General features: G+C 58.6%; 2 protein-coding genes across 2 annotated transcripts; one reads left to right on the top strand and one right to left on the bottom strand.

Moving 5' to 3' along the window:
* Positions 1 to 1,508: 1,508 nt before the first annotated feature.
* FKBP10 (FKBP prolyl isomerase 10) lies at positions 1,509 to 9,634 on the bottom strand. Its single transcript, XM_045986456.1, has 10 exons — positions 9,338 to 9,634; positions 6,204 to 6,349; positions 5,588 to 5,777; positions 5,338 to 5,483; positions 4,807 to 4,996; positions 4,485 to 4,630; positions 3,709 to 3,901; positions 3,216 to 3,358; positions 2,851 to 3,014; positions 1,509 to 2,561 (listed from the first exon to the last, which is right to left on the bottom strand). Exons 1-10 carry the CDS (start codon positions 9,580 to 9,582, stop codon positions 2,376 to 2,378), a joined length of 1,749 nt encoding a protein of 582 aa, XP_045842412.1. The 5' UTR covers positions 9,583 to 9,634; the 3' UTR covers positions 1,509 to 2,375.
* A 1,082-nt stretch (positions 9,635 to 10,716) lies between these two features.
* P3H4 (prolyl 3-hydroxylase family member 4 (inactive)) lies at positions 10,717 to 17,189 on the top strand. The gene is made up of 8 exons (XM_045986457.1): positions 10,717 to 11,238; positions 11,560 to 11,712; positions 11,804 to 11,975; positions 12,789 to 12,917; positions 13,840 to 13,985; positions 14,740 to 14,823; positions 16,291 to 16,435; positions 16,749 to 17,189. Exons 1-8 carry the CDS (start codon positions 10,759 to 10,761, stop codon positions 16,769 to 16,771), a joined length of 1,332 nt encoding a protein of 443 aa, XP_045842413.1. The 5' UTR covers positions 10,717 to 10,758; the 3' UTR covers positions 16,772 to 17,189.
* The last annotated feature ends 2,370 nt before the right edge of the window (positions 17,190 to 19,559 follow it).

Raw genomic sequence — 19,559 nt, 5'->3', positions numbered from 1 at the left:
GTTTGGAAGATGTGTTTCTGAGCTGGGATGGTTTCACGTGATGCTGAGGTGTCCGTTAAACGTGGAGTTGAGGGGGGTCCGTCAGGCCTGGCCAGCCTGGTGTGCAGAGCTCCCTGTTGATGGATCTCCAAACGGATCCATTTGGAGGCAGACTTTCTCTCGTGCCCTGGGCTCCTGCCCTGTCTTCTCTTCCTTATGTGGGCCCAGGGCCATGGAGATGGGTGCCTTCGGGGTGGGGGGGAGGTCTGCAGTGGGACCCGAAGGAAGAAGCTGGTCCTCAACACAGCGGAAGTGACTTCTGCTCTGTCGTTTCGCATCACTGGCTGCCCTCCGAGTTTCTTTCCTTTCCTCCTCCCCTGTTGACTTGGATGGTCAACAACTAGCTGAATTCTCTCTAGGGCACCTTTTGAAGGTGTAAAGCAGCCAGTTCCACTGGCGTTTTGCAACCTGCCCTCAGAGAAACGCACCCTGCCTCCTGCAGAGGGCGCCTGGCTGTGGGGCACGGTTCCCTGCAGCTCTGAAGGGGAAGGAAGGCAGTGCCTCCCTCACGAGAGCCCTGAAAGTGGGTGTCGCTTCCATCTACAGGTGGCTTGGAAAAGACCAGAAACGTACTCCAACTCCATAGCTAGGAGCTAGTGCCAGGAGTTCAGTGATTCTGACCGAAGCCGTAGCGTTTCTCGGGCTTCACGCCTTCACACCTGCACACGAACTCGGGTTCCAAGCTGGCCTGTTGGCTTCTGGGGAGCTCGTGGCTACCATCTGAGGCCCATCGGCTGCCACAGTCAGACCCTGAGGTGCCCTCGGGATGCTTTAGGGCCGGGAGTATCTGTGATTGGCCCTGGGGAAAAGCCATGTCTCAGGATCCTGAGCAAGAAGTGGGTGCTCGTGGGGGACAGGTCAGTTCAGGGAGCCCAGGACCATCAGTCTCTCTCCCAAACTTCCCCAGCTCTCCTGTCCTCTCCTGGTTTAGGTCATCTTTGTTCTAGCTGGGCGGGAGAGGGGCAGATGGCCGGCCTGCTGGCTGGAGCAGCTCTTCCCTCAAGACACTGGAGATGGGGGCCCTGTTATCTTTGCTTCAGACAGGGGAGGATCAGGACGGAGGTGATGGCTGGCAGCCAGGGGCAGGGAGAGGTGGGGCTAGCTGAGCATTGGAACAAATCTACATGCAAGAGAGGAATCCGACCTGAGCCGCTTAATTTAGTCCTTGAGTTTCCTGGGTCATGTTTGAGGTCAGGGACCTCATCTTTCCATTCAGTTGGGACAGTCAGGAGACCGGGATCCTCTCTCCACCCCTCCCTGGGAGGTCCCTGTATGAATGCCCACTCCCCACCCTCCCTCCTGCAGATGGGGGTTCCTCTCCATGGAGAGGGCCCTGATGAGGCTGCAGGAGGCAGGAGGCTGAGATCCAGGATCTCGAGTGTCTACTTTGTGCCCCTTCCTTCCCCAGTCTTTGGGTCCAAGGGCTTCCCCGCGTGAAAAGAGCACATCATGAGGCCTTTGGTTTAGTCTTTTATTTGGTGCAAAGGAGAAAGAGATCTGATGCCAGTTTAGCCTTTTGAGTGTGCAGAGCTCTGCCTACCCCCCTCTCACCCCAAGTAAGCCCTTCTTCCAAGTTTATCTCAGCCCTGAACCAAGGATGTCATAGCCATCCAAGTAGTTATCCTCGCCCCCGACCTCTCATATTCTTCCCCTTCTCTGTTCCTTAGAGAAAGAAGCCTTCTTTAGGGGTGAAAGGCAATGACAAGCCCAGCCCTGAATGCTGCACCCCAGGGTCACTCCAGCCCCTACTGGCCTGGTGGGGGGGGTGGACAGCGGAGATGTGGGGACACAGGGGACAGGTGGGGCGCTGCCCTCCCTAGAAGCCAGCCAGAGCTGAGAGAGAAAGGCTGAGAGTCTGATCAGTCCTGGTTCATGTTCCTGGGGAGCTGCCATGACGCAGGAATAGGGGCAGGAGGAGGGTGGCTGGGGATGGCAAGGCAAAGTATGGGAAAAAGGGAAACTTGGGGGAAATGAAAGAATGACAAGCTCAGCCTTGTTCAGTGTCTGGTGACGTTTAGGGGAGGTATGGGTGACACGCCAGCAATGGCCCTGTTCAACCCTCAGGCTCGGCCAATGGCCAGCTTGGCTTTGTGACTCCAAAACTTGTGAAGGAGGGGTTTGGGGTCAGAAGAGAAAAACTGAGTAGAGGTCTGTGCTGTGGATTTTACTCCGGGACTGGTGGGAAGACCAGAGTTGTCTCCTCTGACCACGTTTTAGATGTTTCTAGACATCATGCCAGCACAGGGGAGGGTGACTCTTATGAGGTCAGCCCCACAGCCCACTGTCCTCCCAAAAGTGGGCCTTTGCATCTGGGCCCGGGCCCAGGCCCCCACCCTTCAGAGCTCCTCGTGGACCCGCTCTTGGTCTTCGTCTGACTTCAGTTTGAGCTCCTCCACAGTGATCTTGCCATCCTGGTTGCGGTCCTGGTTCCGGAACATGTCTGCTATGGTTTTCTCCGGGTCCTGCCCAGGCATGAGGCGTCCTTTGCCCTCACTGACTTGAGCCTTGATGAAGGTGGAGAACTGGGAGCCCAGAGAGCCAAGAGGAGAAGGGAGTGAGGGTCTCACCTGAGTGGCCGTGGGTGGCCTGGGGAAGGGCCCCAGGAGCCAGCTGGCGGTAAGGCGGGGGGATGGGCTGCATGAGGAAGAGGCAGGGACAAGGGAGCTCAGGCACAGGGACCCGACACAGGGGCAGAAACAGGTGCAGATGGGATGGCAGACGGACTGCGTTGCTCGATGCCACCTGCATGGTGGCTCGTGCTGGGGTGACAGCGGGGGATTGGTTCTTAGAGGGAATGAACTCCTCACCCACCTCCTCTGGGGGGACCTCGCCATCCTTATTGAGGTCCAGGCCTTCGAACAGGTTGACAGGAGGGTCCTCGTGCCACACGAACAGGTAGCCTGCGGGCAGCCCCTCCTCCCGGGACACCAGCTCCACCTCGAACAGCAGCACCGCACTGCCGGGGACACCCCGGGCTGGAGGCGGCGAGGGAGAAGAGGAGAAGGAAGGTGTCGCCATCACGTCCGGGACTGGGCCTGACTTGCAGCCTTGCCCTGGGAGCTCCCCAGCCCAGAGGCCTCAGTTTCCCTGTGCTGGGCACATAGGATGTTTGCAAAACCCTTGGGAAGGATTCCCGCACTGCCCCCGCCAGCCCCCAAGGCCAGTCGGCCCCTCACCTCCGCTCTCTCCGTGTGCCAGGTGCGGGGGCACCACGAGCTGCCGCCTCTCTCCCACACACATGCCCTGCAGGCCCGTGTCCAGGCCCTCAATCACCTTGTTGGCCCCCAGAGTAGCCTCCTGGGGGTCACCATAGTCGTGGCTGCGGGGGAGCAGATTCCGGGGTCAGTGCCCATCCTTGTCCCAGGCCAGCTGGTATCCCATTGTCCCACCACCCCCCGACCCCCCCAGTTCAGGAGCCACTGCCCCAGAAGCGTGACCTGGAGGGCTCATCGCCCCCTGCTTTGGTTTCCCCTGCACAAATGGAGCCAGCATCTCCCCTAGAGGGCTGGCTTCACCCTCCCTGAGCCCACAAGGCAGGAACCTCAGCTCCCACCATGCTCGCTCGCTGGATGGGAACTTAGGGAAGAAGCACCCGTTGGGGGCAATCAGGAGGACTCCCTGCACCTGGGCCCACCCACCTGCCCAGCCCTGGCCCCGCCCCGGACCCACGAGGAGAAGAGCTTGGTGCCATCCAGGAGGGAGCAGTTGTAGTGGTAGCGAACAAAGTCCCCAGGCTTGGCCGTCTCATTGCAGGTCTCCGGGGGCGGGGACAGAATCTTGATTTCCACCGGATCCGCAGGGTTGTGGAAGTCAATGATGTGGACGTCGAAGATCAGCACAGCAGAGCCAGGAATCTTGTCTCCTGGAGCCAAAACGGGGAGTGGATCGGCTTGGAATCCAGAAGGGGCTGCTCGGGCCTCCACAGAGGCCCCTAGACCTATCCAGTCCTGTGTTTTCAAGCCAGGATGGGACGGAGTATTTGTCCCCAGGGTCAATTCTTCTAATACCGTCTTGTCGGGGTGAGGGGCAGGGGAAGAAGGGCCACGCCAGTTAGAAAGTCCTTTACACACAACCTCTTGCAACCTCCCAGTAACTTACCCTGCTGGTCAGTGTGATTAGTCCCATTCTACTGGTGAGGACGCTGAGGCTTCCAGCAAAGCTGGGGTACAAGCCTAGGTCTCTTTGCTTCCTAGGGCTACGCTGTTTCTATTCTTCCATAACCACCCAGCCTCCCCAAACTCAGGAGTCTGCTGCCCTTCTCCAGGATGGAAGGGAGAAGTGGGGGGGAGGGGCTGCCCCTGGAGGAAAGGACAGAGTCTGTGTGGCAGGAGGTGGGTGGGTGAGAGAGGGGCAGAGCAGTGGCTGGGATGGCCCTGTGGCGGGGAGGTCAGGGAACAGTCTGCAGAGGAATAAGGCAGTGACTTGGAGCACAGGGGCACGCCTACCAGTTCCGTTCTCCCCATAGGCCAGGTGGGGGGGGATGGTGATCCTCCGGCGCTCCCCTATGCAGGCGCCCTGCAGCCCCTGGTCCATCCCGGGGATGATGTAACCCTGCCCCACATAGGTGTTGTAGGTGTGGTTGCGGGAGTAGCTGTAAGGCGGGGAGGGCCAGCAAGGGAGTCAGAGGTGCGCCCCGCCCCCCTCTTCTCCGCAGCTCAGAGCGACCCCCAGCTGCTGTTGGGGTTGGGGGGGCGTCCTCAGGTCCTGCTTCAGCTTCCTCCTCCCTCCTCCCAGCCCCCACCTTCCCTCCTCAGGAGTCCCCGGGACCTGGAATCAAAGGGGGTGCCGTCCATCAGGGACCCGTTGTAGTGGTAACGCATGAAGTCTCCAGCTACCGCTCTCCGGACGCAGCCAGGAGGTAGCTCCAGCGTCTCCAGCTGGACAGTGTCCTTGGGGTTGTGGACGTCAATCAGGAGCACGTGGAAGACCAGGGAGGCCTGCGGGGGGATCACAGTCCCTGGGGAAGGGATAGGCTTGAACCATACAAGTGGAGAGCAAACCACATCTCCTTCTCCACTCAGGAAAGCCTATGTGAGCACCTTGCAAAAAGATGCTAATTCTACTCCCTAGAGACCCTTCCCCTGTGAGGCGTGAGCTGGATCTTCCCAAGACCATCACCAGCCCATACTGAATGGGTGTGAATCAGAATAAAGCACCCCTTTTTAGTGAGATCATCACTAAGATAGATTTCATCTCTATGGGCCTCCTTGGCTGAGTGTCCTTGTACAGTACCCAACCTGAACGACTGTATGTGGCAGCCCTCTTCTGGGGAATCCCCGAGTCCCTGTCTGTCCTCACCATAGCCTTTCTCGCCATAGGCCAGGAACGGAGGGATGATGATCTTCCTTCTCTCTCCAGGACACATGCCCAGCAGCCCCTGATCCATGCCCTTGATCAGCCAGCCAGAGCCAACGTAGGTGTCATAAGTGCCGTCCCTACTGTAGCTGCAGAGAATGAGGTAGAGGTGATGCTGAGGAAGGCTGGGCCCCGGACACCCTCCCCATCATACCCCATTCCCCAGGGCCCCAGGATTCCCTCCAGCCCTTACCTGGTGTCAAAGGCGGTGCCGTCCAGCAGGGTGCCATTGTAGTGGTAGCGGACAAAGTCGCTGTCCTGGACAGTGCGGGGGCAGTGGGCTGGGTGCAGCAAGGTGCTCACCTGCACAGTGTCTGCCTTGTTCCACACATCCAGCAGGACCACATCAAAGTAGAGCGTGGCATCGGGGGGAATAAGCCCCGCTGTGGGAGTCCGACAACCACAGCTCATGTTTGGGGCAGCCTCCAGGACCCCTCCGCATGCCACAGCCCCCCGAACTCCAGGACTCCCTCTAGCCTTAGCTGGTGGCAAAGGCAGAGCCACAGTTGCACCAGCCCCAGCAAGGCAGGTTGAATGGACATTGAACATCCCGCTTGCCCACGCCCCCCACCCTGGCTCCCCTTCTCCCCAGTCAAGCTTTGAGTCTACCCAGGGCCCTGTCATTTCCTGTCCTCCCACTCCAGGGGCAGGAGGCAGAAACTCTGGTCTCAGACCTGCCATGACTCACACTGCCTGTGCAGTGTGACCTTGGGCGAGTAACGTTCCTACTCTGAGATTCAGTTTTTTTGGTTGTGGTTTCCAGAATGATGCCTCCTCCATCCCCATGCCTGGGCCCCAACCATTCTCACCCACACCAATGCTGCCATAGCCGAGGTGGGGGGGCACGATGAGACGTCGTCGCTCGTTGACACACATGCCCATGAGGCCCCGGTCCATGCCAGTGATGAGGCGCCCCACGCCCACCACGATGGCCACCAAGGTGCTTCGGTCATAGCTGGAGGAGGGAGGAAACAGCTGGGGTACAGCGGCCTCTGAACAGGTACACACACACACTCAGTCCCCCTCCCACTCCAGAGGTGTGCGTCCACAGGCTCCTGTCTTCTCTCGGAGCCTCCCTCCCCAGTTACACAGGGAAGCCCCTGAGGGAGGCTGGGGGTTTTTATTTGCCTAGGACTGCGGGGGTGGGAGGGTGGGGGGTGCATAGGGTGGGGGGTATCTGTGCAGCAGAGGGAGGGTTAAGTGTGGCACCAAGGGGAGGAGGAACATTGAGCGTTTACAACTAACCAGATGAAATCCTTGGCCTTTTCCTCTCACCATTTATTTCATTCTTTCCCCTGTGAACTGGACGTTAGGGTTTTCATTTTTCTCATGATGAAGTTTGAGATGAGAGGCCAGCTGACTTGCCCAAGGTCCCATGGTCTAGTGAATTCCGTGTTCGTGCGGCCACACCATCAACTTTCCAAGGAAAGGAGGGGGCAGCAGAGCTCACAGGGTAGGGATTGGTTTCCAGTTTTGGAAAGGCCTGTTTGATTTTATTTATTTATTTAAAAAAAGGTTTTACTTATTTATTTGACAGAGAGAGATCACAAGTAGGCAGAGAGGCAGGCAGAGAGAGAGGAGGAAGCAGGCTCCCTGCTGAGCAGAGAGCCCAACACGGGGCTAGATCCCACGATCCTGAGATCATGACCTGAGCCAAAGGCAGAGGCTTTAACCAACTGAGCCACCCAGGTGCCCCAGAAAGGCCTGTTTAAAAACTGCCGTGGCCTTTATTTGTTCTTATCTTACTTTTATTTATTTATGGTTTTATTGAAGTATGATTGACATACAAGATGATTATTAGTTTCAGGTGTACAACATCGTGATTCGACTTAATTTACATACATTATGAGAAGATCAGAATGATAGATCCAGTCAGCATCTGTCACCAGTTAAGGGAGGATGAGAGATTTTTAAAAAAATTTTCTTTATTTACTTATTCATTTCTTTTTAAGATTCCACCTATTTATTTGACAGAGAGGGAACACAAGAAGGTGGGAGTGGCAGGCTGAGGGAGAGGGAGAAGCAGGCTCCCTACTAGGCTCGATCCCAGGACCCTGGGATCATGACTTGAGCTGAAGACAAACGATCCTCCTGAGATTTTTATTTTATTTTATTTTATTTTAAGATTTTATTTATTTATTTGACAGAGAGAGAGAGAGATCACAAGTAGGCAGAGAGAGAGAGAGAGAGAGAGAGGAAGGGAAGCAGGCTCCCTGCTGAGCAGAGAGCCCGATGCGGGACTCGATCCCAGGATCCTGGGATCATGACCTGAGGGGAAGGCAGAGGCTTTAATCCACTGAGCCACCCAGGCGTCCCCAAGATTTTTATTTAAAAAAATTTTTTAATCACTTCATTTTTTTAAGTTTATTTAATTTTTTTAGTAATCTCTAACTCCAACATGGCATTCGAACTCAAGACCTCAAGACCAAGAGTTGCATACTCTTCCAGCTGAGCCAACCAAGTGCCCCAAGAGATTTTTATTTTGATCCAAGGTATTAAGAACCATGGGTTAGGAAAGTTTTCCAAGCTCAGCACTGCACAAACTGGGACCAGCCAAGCTCCCAGAGTCCCACCATGGAAGTCATGGCCTGCTCCCCGCCCCTCCCCTACTTGGGCTGTGCTCCTGGCCACAGGCCATACCTCATTCTGCCCACTGAGCTGAGTCCTTCACAGTGCTGCTGTGAGGCCCAAGCCTGCACAAAATTTCTACCAGTTAAAAACTATCAGAGCACCCAGTCCTCCCCAGAGTCAAGGTTAACGTGCCCTCACACGATGAAGTTCGAGTTCATTCATCATCTTACTTGAGCCCTGTTACCAGCCTTAGGAAGGGAGGACTTAATTTTCCAGATTGTTTTTAACCTCCATTTTTCAGATAAGGAACATGAAGCTTCAAGTGGCGAAATTCCTCGTCCATGGTCACAGGCTGGACTGGAACCTGGGGTCTTGGACTCTGGAGTTCATGTTCTCACTCAGTACACTGCCTGCCTTCCAAAGCCAAGGCCACTAATTTCCCGTGGGCTGAGTTAAGTGTTTTGGGAAGGGGTCTAAGTGGGATTGACTTCTTGGGATATGCTGTGTGACTGGGACCCGAGGTTTAACCCAGGCTGGCATGCAGTCCTGCCCTGTCTCCACCAACAAAAGTGGCTTGCCAGAGCCGATCAAAGGCCCAATCAGACCAGAAGTCCATCTCTCAAATCCCAAGGCTGGCAAGATGGGCGGCAGACCTGGCCTGGTAGAACTAAGATGGAGGAAGGTGGGGGTGCAGGGAGACCCGAGAGAGGGGTAAGAGAACCTTCCAAGGAGCCCAGGGGGTCAATGCCAGGCCATGTGACACGTAGACAGTTAGGGTCCCTACACAGAGCTATGCCCTACACTCCTGGATCCATCGTGCTGTCTTACTATAATGCTCCCCTGCTCTACAGGGCTAACTGCTCAAACTGACCACCGCCCCCACAGAGGTTCTACTGCTTCTTTTCCGGTTACAAAGGCACTAGACCCTGGGGCTGGAACCAGAAGAGATTCAGGCTGGTAGAAAGGGCAGGGGTCCCAGGCTGAGACCCCTGGAGAATTCACATGCAGCTGGGGCCAAGCCCTTCCCCCCACCACTGGGGAGCAGAACCTCCTCCCTGCCAGGCCTTTAATAAAGCACCGGTGAGTAAACAAAGCAATTCACCTAGATCACCAAACACTTGGGGGGAAATGGGGAGCTTGTTGCAAAAGAAACTGGGGTCCTTTGAGAGGTGAGGGCTTGAAATTGAGGGCAAGGATGTCTTTGGGAAGATGGAGGTCTGGGAGTCCCCATCTCCAGGGTGCTGTGTTAGGGGTTAGAAGGCTATGGAGTAGGGGATGTGGACACAGCCTAATGGGGCTACAAGGGATCCCCAGGATTAAGAGAGCCTGGCCCTAAGGGGGGTGGTGAGTCTGGGGGCACCCAACCCATTACCTCGAGTCAAACTTCTTGCCATCCTCGAAAGTGCCGTTGTAGTGGTAGCGCACAAAATCTCCCATCTGCACTTCCCGGGGACAGGTCCTGGGAATGTGGTACCTCTCGATGACTACATCTTCCAGGGGGCCCCCGGCCGGGCTAGCACGGCCGAGCCCCCTCCCCACGGCCTGCACCAGCAGCAGCAGCAACTGCAGCAGGGGGAGCCGGGGGAAGGTGTGGCTGGGGGACACCGCGGGGAACATGGTGCCTGGAGCTGGGACGGCCGGCAGTGAGGACGAGCGAGGGAGTCGCCGTCGCCAACCTCCTTCCCCCGCTCCTCCCGGAGCAGGCTCCCCCCCTTCCTGTCCTCAGTCCCCACCCCCGCCCTGGCTGGTCCACGTGGAATGGGGGGCTGGGGAGACTGAGCTGGCGGGCCGGGGGGCGGGCGACGGAGGGTGGAATAGGAGGAGGGGGCAAGACTGAGTGCTGGAGTCACAGGAATGCACCACAAAGAACTCCAGCTTCCCCCCTCCCGCTGTCCCCGGGCTTAGCGTCCAGGGGCCTGACCAGGGAGGGAGGTTCGGGAAAGCGGAGAAGTCGGAGCTTACTTCCATTAAAAAAAAAAAAAAAAAAAAAAGAGAGAGAGAGAAAGGAAAGAAGGAAAAAAGTTCTGCGTCTTTTTTTCCGGAGCCCCGGGGTCCTAAGGCCGGGCTGAAGCATCCCTTCCTTCTTTACCTCAAATCTCTCCAGGTGGCTGGTGGGGCTCCAGAACCTGAGGCGGTACCTTGGTATTGCCCCCGCCCCACGACCCCCACTGCCCCCTGGGATGGCCTCTCGCGGGACGAGCGGCCCCGGGTTGCAAAAGCTGGGCGGCCAAGACTCCCCGCGCGGGGGTGGAGATGGGTGGGCGGCGGCGAGAGTGCTGTGTGCAGGGTGAAGCCCGGTGTGCACCTCCCGGTAGCGGACCGGGGTGGGGCACGAGGAGGGGACACTAGGGGCGACTTCATTAGGGCTAAGGGCGGAGAAGAAGCAGAAGGGACTCTGTAATGGAAAGACCAGGTGCCAGGGTTTGGGCAGAGTGGAAGAGGCGGCGCTCGCTCAACTTCTTGATCTTAAGGTGGGGGATTGTCCTTGTGTGGGGAGGGGCTTTGCGGGCTCCCATCCCTGCGGGAAGTGTTCCTCCAGCCGCTTACCAGCTGTCAAGGGGAAGACCCCCCCGCCTACGTCGGGCAACGTTGGGGACTCCCGGCACCACTCGGCCCCTCCGGGGAGCTGGCCCAGACCGCGACCCTGCCTTCCGGCCCCCGGCGCCCTGCGCCCGGCGCTAAGACCCAGCGGGCGCGCCCGCCCGGCCCCCGCTCCCGCCCCCGCCCCCCCTACCCGCAGCTCTCCGGGCCCTGACGCCTGCTCCGCCCGGAGGACAGCCGGCCGGCGCGGCCATGGGGCGGGCGGCGTGCGGGCTGTTGTGGCTGCTGCTGGGCAGCGCCGCGGCGCAGTACGAGAAGTACAGCTTCCGAGGCTTCCCGCCCGAGGACCTGATGCCCCTGGCCGCGGCCTACGGGCACGCGCTCGAGCAGTACGAGGGCGAGAGCTGGCGCGAGAGCGCGCGCTACCTCGAGGCGGCGCTGCGGCTGCACCGGCTGCTGCGGGACAGCGAGGCCTTCTGCCACGCCAACTGCAGCGGCCCCGCGCCGCCCGCCGGCTCGCCCTCGGGGCCCGCGCTCGGCCCCGACGGCGGCCCCGGCGACGAGTGGGCCCGCGAGCTACAGCTCTTCGGCCACGTCCTGGAACGCGCCGCCTGCCTGCGGCGCTGCAAGAGGACGCTGCCCGCCTTCCAGGTGCCCTACCCACCGCGCCAGCTGCTGCGCGACTTCCAGAGCCGCCTGCCCTACCAATACCTGCACTACGCGCTGTTCAAGGTAGGCCTCGCCCCCCCTTCCCGTCCTGACCCACCGCCCCTCCGCCCCGCAGCGCTCCCAAGTCCCGGAGTCCGCCCGCCCCCCCCACCCCGCCTCGCTTGCTCCCCTCCACCACGCCTACCCCCCACCCCCGCCCGCAGCCGGGGTGCCCCCTCCACCCCCGGCGCCCCTGCCCTGTGGGGCCGTGTCGTTCGGAGCCGGCGTCGGATTCTGGCAGGTCGGGAGCAGGGTCGCCCGCACGACCCGGGACAGCCAAGCCCACTCGTGCGCTCTGGGCTGCGGGCTCAGGCCCTTCCGACCCACTCTGTCTCCGCCCCGCAGGCTAACCGGCTGGAGAAGGCGGCCGCCGCGGCCTACACGTTCCTGCAGAAGAACCCGAAGCACGAGCTCACGGCCAAGTATCTCAGCTACTACCGGGGGCTGCTAGACGCCGCCGAGGAGCCCCTCACAGACTTGGAGGCGCAGCCCTACGAGGTGGGGTGGACGGCTTGGGCTGGCCCCCAATGCTTGTTAGAGGAGGGGAGCTATTGGGGGGTCTCCCTGACCCTGGGCTGCCCCCCTCCAGGCCGTGTTCCTCAGGGCTGTGAAGATCTACAACAGCGGAGACTTCCGCAGCAGCGCGGAGGACATGGAGCGCGCCCTGGCAGAGTACCTGGCTGTCTTTGCCCGGTGTCTGGCTGGCTGCGAGGGGGCCCACGAGCAGGTGGACTTCAAGGACTTCTACCCAGCCATAGCAGGTACTCCCCAGCCCCTGCAGACCCCTGTGGGTGTCCCGCTCACCCACAGAGCCCTGCTTCCCAGAACTAAGCCCCCTTGACCCAAGTATTCACCCCATAGGCTTTTATGAAGCACCTGGGAAGTTCTTCGTAGGCAGTTAGGAGTAAGGGGTTAACCTTCCACGGGAGCCTTTAGTTGGCTGAGAGGGACAGGCTACAGCCCTGACTGTCCCAGGCGTGGGCATGGGTGGGGAGAGGTGATGACATCCGCAAGGGATCTGGGGACATGGGGATCGCAGGCCTTCCAGGCAGAGGGCAAAGGTGCGAAGGTGGTGGGTGCAGAAGGCATTTTGTGGCGCCAGAAATCACTCCTAGTCTGGGGGTCCCTAACTGCGAGGTCCCTCAGCAGGGGCAGAAAGGACTGTCCTGAGCTGCTCTCTCTAGGCTTCAGTGCCACCTCCAAACCTCATCTGCCTCAGAATGCCCTGGCTCGGGGCGCCTGGGTGGCTCAGTGGGTTAAAGCCTCTGCCTTCGGCTCGGGTGATGATCCCAGGGTGCTGGGATTGAGCCCCGCATCCGGCTCTCTGCTCCGCGGGGAGCCTGCTTCCTCCTCTCTCTCTGCCTACTTGTGATCTCTCTCTCTCTGTCAAATAAATAAATAAAATCTTTAAAAACAAACAAAGAAACAAACAAAAGAATGCCTTGGCTCCCTCAGATTTGAGTGGTCGGGTGGTAAGTCGCCCTTAGCACTGCCCTTTGTATGCTGAGCGAAGTCTACTCAGGCAAAGTCTACTCAGGCATTTACCTCCTTCACCCCGGCCTCCCACTCCCTAGATCTCTTTGCAGAGTCCCTGCAGTGCAAGGTGGACTGTGAGGCCAACTTGACCCCCAACGTGGGCGGCTTTTTCGTGGAGAAGTTCGTGGCCACCATGTATCACTACCTGCAGTTTGCCTACTACAAGTGTGAGCCTCCTGGTGGGCTTGGGATGGGGGGCAGGGGGGAGAGAGAGCACTGCACTGGGAGTGTCAGTCATGGGGAGCGGTCCCTCAGATGTGAGGACCCTGGGTGATGGGAGGGGAGGCTGGGGGTGGTGGGCAGGCGAGAGGGTGGGAAGGAACAGAACAACCCTTGGACAATTCAGGGACCTCTTGGGTAAATGACCAGGTGGCCAACAGTTAGACAGCACTTGACAGTTTACAAAGCCCTGCCATGTCTGTTTATCTCACTTGATGCTTTCACCACCACCCCCCACCACCTCCCGGCAGCTGACATGACTGGACCCATTTTTCAGATGAGAAACTGAGGCTCATACTGTGCAAGGGGCCATTAGTCACATGGCTGATAATAAGTAGCATGGGGACTTATGGCTCTCCTTGTCTGGGGGACATCCTGGGCATCAGCTGGGGCTGGGATGGATAATGTCCGGTGTTCCTACAATGCTAAGATGCCAGGATTTGGATGGAGGCTGGAGTCGGGCTGGAGGAGATGAGGACCAAGGGGCCGGGAGACCCTTCATGGGTCCAGTCGGCAGACAGGTTGAGGGCCAGGCTGCTGGGCTCTCATTCCCCAGTCCCATTACTCTCCAGCTGTGTGAGTTTGGGATATCCAGCTAACCTCTCTGTGCCTTGGGTTTCTTGTCTCCAAAATGGGGATGATACTAGCGGTGAGGCTTCAGTGAGTTGCACGGGCCTGGCACATGGCAAGTGCCCAGTACACTCTAGGTCGCGTTATTATTTGAGTGGGGTGAGGTGGCCAGAAGATCTGGGAGGCAGCTGGGGAGCCAGGAGCACTGGACTGAGCTGGGAGATGGGGATGGGCTAGGAAGACGTTGTCTCTGAAGGTGGGGAGGTGCAGGGCTACTCCTCCCTCCTGTCCTGCCCACAGTGAACGATGTGCGCCAGGCCGCCCGCAGCGCCGCCAGCTACATGCTCTTCGACCCTGAGGACAGCGTCATGCAGCAGAACCTGGTGTATTACCGCTTCCACCGGGCTCGCTGGGGCCTGCAGGAGGAGGACTTCCAGCCCAGGGAGGTGGGCACGGCCTTTGGAGGCGCTCTCAGTTCAATTCAAAAACTCCTGGCTTCTTTGGAAGGCGGGATGGGAAGGGAAAAGAAAGACTACAGGTTGCAGTTGGAGTCCTGGGCCAGCCCCACCAGCTGAATGGGCCTGGGAACCTTCCCGATCCTTTCTGAGTATGTGGCCTCACCTGCACGTTGGGAGGGGTCCCACCTACCGTGACAGCACAGACCCCCGGCTGTAGGAGGCCCCAAATACCTGTCCATCTTGCTCCTTACCCCTCGCCTGCTCTCCGCCCCACCCTGGTCCCTCTCTCTGCTGGCCTTTGCCCTTCTTCCCAGGGACCCCTAGTTTGGACCAACTAAGGAACCCCTGGGAATCTAGGGCAAGACTGACAGTCATGGGGCACATGATGCCACCCTTGATTTCCTTAGGCGTGGCAGACGTTGCTAATGGATTAGGGAACTTTTTCTCCCATCCAAGTACTAACCAGGCCCGACCCTGCTTAGCTTCCGAGATCAGACGAGATCGGGCGCGCTCAGGGTGGTATGGCCGTAGACTAGGGAACTTTTTCTAATAGAGCCCTCAGAATTCTCCTTAACCCGGACATTCCAAGCAGCTGTGGCTTTCTCCATCAGCAGGAGAACTGATACCTGTCCCCTGCTCCTTGAGCTGAAAAAGGGTGGAAACACCCAGATCCTAACAACTAGGCTCCTCCCCCATGTGGCGGCAGGGTCTGGCTTACCCCGTCTTCCTCCCCTCCTCTCAGGAGGCCGTGCTCTACCACAACCAGACCGCTGAGCTTCGGGAGCTGCTGGAGTTTGTACATACGTACCTGCAGTCAGATGATGAGGTAAGCGGCCCCTGCTCTCTAGGCTGGGCCATGATGGAGACCCTTGAGCTTTTCCCGAGGGGCCGCTGTGCCAAAGCCCAGCCTCACCTCCTGGCAGTCAGCTGCTGTGAGGCAGGAAGGATTCACCTGTCCCTCCTCTCTCCTTGGTCAGCGTTCTCATGCTCCCCTTCTTTATGTGTCTTGCCCACCAACTCCCCTGCCCAGCTCAAGTGGCAGCTCCTCCAGGAAGCCCTCCCTGCGTGCCCTGGCTCTGTCTTCTGGGCTTTCAGTGCCAGCTCTGACCCTCTGTGCCTCCCCGGGCCTGGAGTGATTTGCAGCGCTGGTCCATCTCACCCCCCAGCCCCCTTCTCCAGCCAGTCTCCCAGAAGATTGGGCTCTGGGATGGGGGACCACGTTATTCCCAGCTTTCCCATGGCACCTGCCACAGAGCTGGTGTTGGGAAACAGTTTGAATGAACCAGTGAATGAACAAACACAGGATGCCAGGAAGGAAGGACTACAGGGTGGTACCTTGATTCTGAACGAGGGTTCGAGAGTCTGAATTTTGGTGCGGTGTTGTGCTCGGGGCCGATGTATTCGTTACCCACTTTGCTCACTCACCCATCCACCACTCATCATATACCAGGGCAGCGGGGACACAGTTTGCACCCTGGCCTTGGCAACAGCTAGACATGGCTCCGCCATTCACCGGGTGGGCAGCCTCCAGGCAAGTCTCAAGTAGCTCTTGAACTTCCATTCCTGCATCTTGCGTGGGGGAGATGATGCCCACGTCACACCTTTCTGGTGACAATGAAACGAGGTCAAGTGTGGAGAGCTCTTAGTGAATAGTGCCATTTTGATGACTCTTATTCGTGGCCTGCTCTTTGCCAGACAACGAGCAGGCCACAAATGTGGGGCTGTGGCAAGGGGATGAAAGGCATAGCCCTTTCCCTGAGCGTCTCACAGTCTAGCGGGGAGGCACCAGCAGTGCTCAGGAGAGGTTGGCGTGGGCCACCAGGGGAGAGCTCCAGATCCAATGGGCTCATGGGCCAGGGTTGCATCCCGGAGCTGACGCCTGGCATCAGTGAGGTCAGCGGGAGGTATCCAGATGTTATCCAGCCACGTGGTGGTGGTGGGGGGCAGTAATCGTGTTCCTGGCCAGGAAATCGCATGAGCACCCTGTACGCGTGGACTAGCAGATTCGCTGTGGAATTCCTGGTTCAGTGGAGGGCCTTGGAGAGGGACCGCTTAGCTGACATTGAATCTCTGCTGGGGGAGCACCGGCTCCGTCTGGGAGTGGGACCCTGTGGGAGAAACCCTCAGATCGGTCCCTGGTGGAATCTTGAGACTGGGGAAGGCGGTGGCTTTGGGGACTGAGATGGGATGGTGGTGGGGGGTGGGGAGGAATGGGGCTTGTCCAGGAGGTGAAACTGTCTGGGTTTGCACCTGTCGTGACTTTGTTTCTCTCCCCACCCTCGGGCTGCTCTAGATGGAGCTGGAAGAGACAGTGACCCCCGTGGAGCCCAAGGACCTGCCCTCTGATGCCGAGTTCGAGGGGGAGGGGGACTACGAGGAGAGCATCTATGCTGACTGGTGGCAGGAGCCGGATGCCAAGGGGGACGAGGCAGAGGCTGGTCAGTGACTCGAGTCCCGGCGGAGGGTGGGGCTGTAACCTGGGCTGGAGGTTGGCCCCAGAAGGATCCACATACTGTGCGGTAGAGGCAGTTGGAGTGCTGGGACCCCTCCTCTGGGGACTTCTAGACTGTTGGCCAACCCTGTCCCACCTTGTATGTGAGGGGGGTGGCATCCTTTCTGGAGTGGGGACCCAGCTGAGACCTGCTCCAGGGAGCCCCCCTCCTGTCTATCTCCAGCCCTGCAGGACAGCACCCAGATGCTTGTTGGGAGCGAGTGAGGGGCTAACCTGGTACTCCCTCCTTTCCTTTCCAGAGCTGGAGCCTGAACTAGCATGAGAAGAGGGCCAGCCTTGCACCCCTCGAGAGCTGGGGACGCTTGGGCCCAATGGTACCGCCCTCACCAGCCTGTGCAGCATCAAGAACTATTTATTAAAAATGTAAAATGGACATAGCTGACCAGGCCTCATCCCACCCCAGCTGTGAGCGCTGCTCCCCAGGTCCCTCCTGTGCCTTCTCAGGGTCTCTGGGCCACAGGACGGAGGTGCTCCTGCTGATGACGGCCCGTCCTCCCCGGTGCTCTCCTCACTTGGACAGTCTCCTGGAGGAGAATATTCCTGCTCCTCCAAGTTGGATCTCAGCCTGGATTTCTGAGACCGCAGATGGGGCAGCTGGTGTCACAAAGAGCACTGGACCAGGAGTGCAGTGGTTCCTGGCCCACTGGCAGCACGTGCTCAATAAATGTTTCTTGTTGTTGAATGAACCGCAGTACCTGGAGTTCGGTCTCCCCTGGGATGAGGGTGCGCGTCCTTCCCTCCCTCCCTCTGCATCCATCTCCCCTCCTGTGTAAATATGGGGTGGGCAAGGGGGAAATAGTTTGGCCTCAAAACCCGCGCAGGGTTGGTTTGTTTTGTTTGAGAGCAGGGTGCAATTACAGCTCCGCCCACCAGGGGGCGTGAGCACGCAGTTCCTTCCTCAGTCCCTGGAAGGTGTTGTTTCAGATTTCTAAGATGGGATGTCCTATATTTTCCTGGTTCAGCATTGCTTCCCTCGGGGAGTGTGATGAGCATGGGGAGGGGGTTGAGGACATTTCCATTTTCTTATTTTCTAGGCATTTCCTGACCCAAGTGCTCGAGGGTATGAGCAAGCATGTCCAGTCTCCCATTCTTGAGCAGAGGCTGGGGTTCCATCTCGGGCACCAGAGGGGCCCTAGGGATACAGTTTGATGACCTGAGACCTCGTGGTGGCAGTGGAACTGCCAGATCCTCTTGCCCAATCTCCCATCAGCTCTAGGGGGCTGATTGTATGGAGGTGCGGAGATGAGGGTGTCTCCAGGTGGCTTTTTAGTGCTGTGCTGCATGCACCGTGTCCTCTCCCACTGTCCAGCGGGGGGGGGGGGGGGGGGGGGGGGGGCAAAAGGAGCCTCTGTGGAGAGGGACCCTGGGCTGGGGCCAGGAAGGTAACAGTTCTGCGCGACTCCCCACGGTTCAGGCCTCCCAGGGGGCAGGGTGGTGTAGGAAGCTTTTCCTACCGGAAGGTGGAGCTGATGCTGGGAAGCCCGCACCCCTGCCCTCCCCACAGGTGTGCCAGGTGACCTGGCCTGGGCCCTCCCCAGCTCTGTGCCCAGGAGGACTCTCTGCTTCACCCAGACCCCGCCCCTGGGTCTCTGGTGGGGACAAGGACAAGAAGGCCAGAGTCAGTCTGGAACAGGGCTGGGTCAAGGCTGAGGGCACCGGTGACCTCACTCCCTCTCTCCCGTAGGTGGGTCCGCAGTGGGAGCCTCTGGTCAGAGCTCCCGGGTGCGGGTGCCTGGGCGGTCTTGCCCCACCGCACCCCTTTCTAGAGGCGGTGTCGTCAGTCTCCACGGACGCCCCGCCCCCTGTTTCTGGGAGGGGCTGGCACTTCAGAGGGTGGGGAGCTGGGACGTGCTGGAGCGTGCCTGCTGTGAGTAGGAGCTTTGGAATCTGGACAGCTGGGTGTGAGTCTGAGAGGGTGTGAGTGCAGGAGAAAGAAGGTCTGTGTGCTCGCGTGTTGCGTGGATGTGTGGGTCTGGGTGTGAGCCTGGGCCTCCGTGCACGCGTCTGAGAATGTCTGTGGCAGTTTCACAGGGACCCAGCGTGTTTCTGCACGCGGGGCCAGGAGAGTGCGCGCCTTCATGAATGTATTTCTGGAGGGGTTCACTCACTCAGTACCTATTAATCAAGCACCTACTATGTGCTGAGCACGGTGTAGGTGCTGGGCATACAACAGTGGGCAAAGCAGGCCAAGCACCCTGCCTTCACTGAGCTTGCGTTCCAGCAGAGAGACCTGCAATAAACAATGGGTATTATTATTTTTTTAAAAAAGATTTTATTCATTTAGGGGCGCCTGGGTGGCTCAGTGGGTTAAAGCCTCTGCCTTTGGCTCAGGTCATGATCCCAGGGTCCTGGGATCAAGCCCTACATCAGGCTCTCTGCTCAGCAGGGAGCCTGCTTCCCCGCCCCCTTCTCTCTCTGCCTGCCTCTCTGCCTACTTGTGATCTTTGTCTGTCAAATAAATAAATAAAATCTTAAAAAAAAATGATTTTATTTATTTATTAGAGCAGAGAGTGAGAGCTCAGGAACGGTGGGGAGGGTCAGAGGGAGAGGGAGAAGCAGGCTCCCCGCTGAACAGGGAGCCATATTCGGGACTTGATACCCTGGACCTGAGCTGAAGGCAGACACTTAACTGACTGAGCACCCAGGCGCCCCAACAGTAAATGTTATAATAAATAAATTATATGGTTAGTCTGATAAATCAGAAAAGTAGAGTTGGGGAGGAGGAACAGGGAGAGCTGAGGGGATGCCATTTAGGAAGCGTGTTGTGTGTGTCAGAGTGTGCATCCGAGAGCGGCATGTCTGAGTGTGTGGTGGGGAGACAGAGTGTGAGTGTATGGGGGTGCTCTGTGGCCCAGGCCCTGCAGCCCCGTGTCCCTTACTCAGCTCTCCTCTTCTAGGCAACCGTCAGCCCCTCCCGCCTCTCCCTGATGCCAGCGTCTCCCCAGTGCTGGGCCAGGTCCCCAAACCGGTGAGACCGAGTCCGAGCGTGGGCCCTCTAGCCCATTCTCCCAACCCCACCCATTGCAGACACCCTCGCCTCCTCCACATCT

The sequence above is a fragment of the Meles meles genome, chromosome 18, assembly GCF_922984935.1.
Source record: "Meles meles chromosome 18, mMelMel3.1 paternal haplotype, whole genome shotgun sequence".
NCBI lineage: Eukaryota > Metazoa > Chordata > Mammalia > Carnivora > Mustelidae > Meles > Meles meles.
The sequence above is the reverse complement of the archived record's forward strand: the minus strand, read 5'-3'. Positions and strand labels throughout refer to the sequence as shown.